Source organism: Mercenaria mercenaria, chromosome 10 (assembly GCF_021730395.1).
Source record: "Mercenaria mercenaria strain notata chromosome 10, MADL_Memer_1, whole genome shotgun sequence".
Taxonomy (NCBI): domain Eukaryota; kingdom Metazoa; phylum Mollusca; class Bivalvia; order Venerida; family Veneridae; genus Mercenaria; species Mercenaria mercenaria.
The window spans coordinates 45758735-45761052 of record NC_069370.1 but is presented as its reverse complement, the minus strand read 5'-3'; the positions used below and the strand labels follow the sequence as shown (position 1 = coordinate 45761052).

Sequence of the window (2318 nt, the reverse complement as noted above, 5' to 3'; positions counted from 1 at the left end):
CGAACATTCATACTGTAGACATGATGCTTGTATCGCAGTCTTCGTTTCAGTTTTGCCTTTATTGTTCCTGTATCAGATGTCAATCTAGGAAGAGAAGTAACAGTATTTCTAACATCAGCTGGTACAAGTACAATGTTTCCATTTATGCGATACTGCTTTCCAACATTTGCCTGTTGAAGCCGTAGAAATGGTAATACAGGAGCTATTAATAGCTGTTCAAGAACATTCAGGTGTTTGAGTGGACCCTGGTGTGGGTATGTCATTTTATTTAGAAAAGAAGTAGGTGGTATTTTGTTTTTCTTAACATAGGATAAGCATGTGTTACAAATCGAAGTATCATCTGAGTGAACTGTTTCATAAGTCATATGACATGTGTCATTTTCATTGATAACCTGTTTTATCATTTCATTTACAGATTTTCCTTTTATAATGCTTTTTCCTTTAAATACACTGACAGACTATTACTGGTCCACATGCTACTGTTTTATGAAATTTTTCTATAAGTTTGTCTCTGTCTGTAACTCCTTTTCTTTTTTGTTGCTTAGTTTCATATTCTTTACATCTATAGCTGTCGTCTTTCCTCTTTTCACTTCTGGTTTTGTTCCTTTTCACATTTTCATCCTTTCTGTACTCGGTGTCATTTCTTTTTTCACTTCTGGCTCGGTTTCTTTTCACGTTTTCATCTTTTTTGTATTCCGTGTCATATCTTTTTTCACTTTTGGTTCGATTTCTTTTCACGTTTTCATCCTTTCTGTACTCGGTGTCGTTTCTTTTTTCACTTCTGGTTTCATTTCTTTTCACGTTTTCATCCTTTCTGTACTCGGTGTCATTTCTTTTTTCACTTCTGGCTCGGTTTCTTATCACGTTTTCATCTTTTATGTATTCCGTGTCATATCTTTTTTCACTTCTGGTTCGATTTCTTTTCACGTTTTCATCCTTTCTGTACTCGGTGTCATTTCTTTTTTCACTTCTGGTTCGATTTCTTTTCACGTTTTCATCCTTTCTGTACTCGGTGTCATTTCTTTTTTCACTTCTGGTTTCATTTCTTTTCACGTTTTCATCCTTTCTGTACTCTGTGTCGTTTCTTTTTTCACTTCTGGTTTCATTTCTTTTCACGTTTTCATCCTTTCTGTACTCGGTGTCATTTCTTTTTTCACTTCTGGTTTCATTTCTTTTCACGTTTTCATCCTTTCTGTACTCAGTGTCATTTCTTTTTTCACGTCTGGTTTCATTTCTTTTCACATTTTCATCCTTTCTGTACTCAGCATTTTTCCTCTTTAGATTTCTATTTATCATTCTTTGTTCATTTTCATGGCTTCTGTATGTGTCATCTGCTCTTCGCATTTTTCTCAGATCATTCTCATGCTGTCTATATATTGGATTATCTCTTTTTTGTTGTTTAATGTTTTTGTTGGTACCTATCATATGTTTGTTGTCATCATCACTTCTCCTTTTGTTCTGGAATCGAGTCATTTGGTCTGTAAAATATGAACTTAGTAATGAGGAGTAATCAGTAGATGGGAAGACGGTAACTTCACCATTTATTAAACACAGGTGAAAATGGGAACGCATTCTAGCCTACATGAGAGTTTGTTTGTGTGGATCTATATCATTCAGCAAGAAAACAGCATTTGCAACCACAAATATTCCACACAGTGTAGTTGTCCCTTGATGTTGTGGTGTTGTGTACTCTATTCCATTTATGTTAAAGTTTTCATATAGCAAATTTAGTTGTGGGATAATTTCTTTCAAGTGATTTTGAGATGGTAAACTATCAAATATAATAATTCTCTCATTGTTTCTAGCTGACAAAACATAATGTCCTGCAGTATAATGCATTTGTACTGCTTTAACATTTTTAGGAATTTTTCCAGCTATTTTCTGTCCATTAGTCACAAGTGAGTACAAGTAGGACGGTGTAAGCATTCCATATTGACACTGGTATTGCGCTCTTAAGAGTTGACATGTGTAATCCATTATTTGGATATCTATCTCCCCACGAAGAACATCATCAATGTTGATTCCATGGAATGAATATTCATGTACACCAACAGTCTGAAATCATAAAAATACCATTTTTACAAAAGAGCTGAAGAAGGAGATATTGTCTGTCATTTGTGTATAAATTATAAAATTATTAAGTTATGCAGCTATGACCTTTTTGAAGTTAACATTGACCATATCTGTGAATGTGTGAAGAAAAACTAATGAGAGGTGAAGCTTATATCATATATGTCTTGAAAACCTCATGCAAAATGTTAAGGGAAACTTTATATGTCACACTTTTTATATGATTGCTAACTAACCCAAAAAATTTA

The 2318-nt window shown here is 33.8% G+C and overlaps 1 protein-coding gene across 1 annotated transcript; it reads right to left on the bottom strand.

Moving 5' to 3' along the window:
* Nucleotides 1–441: 441 nt before the first annotated feature.
* On the bottom strand, nucleotides 442–1473 carry LOC128546407 (uncharacterized). The gene has a single exon (XM_053516898.1). It carries the CDS (start codon nucleotides 1471–1473, stop codon nucleotides 442–444), a length of 1032 nt encoding a protein of 343 aa, XP_053372873.1.
* Nucleotides 1474–2318: the final 845 nt, after the last annotated feature.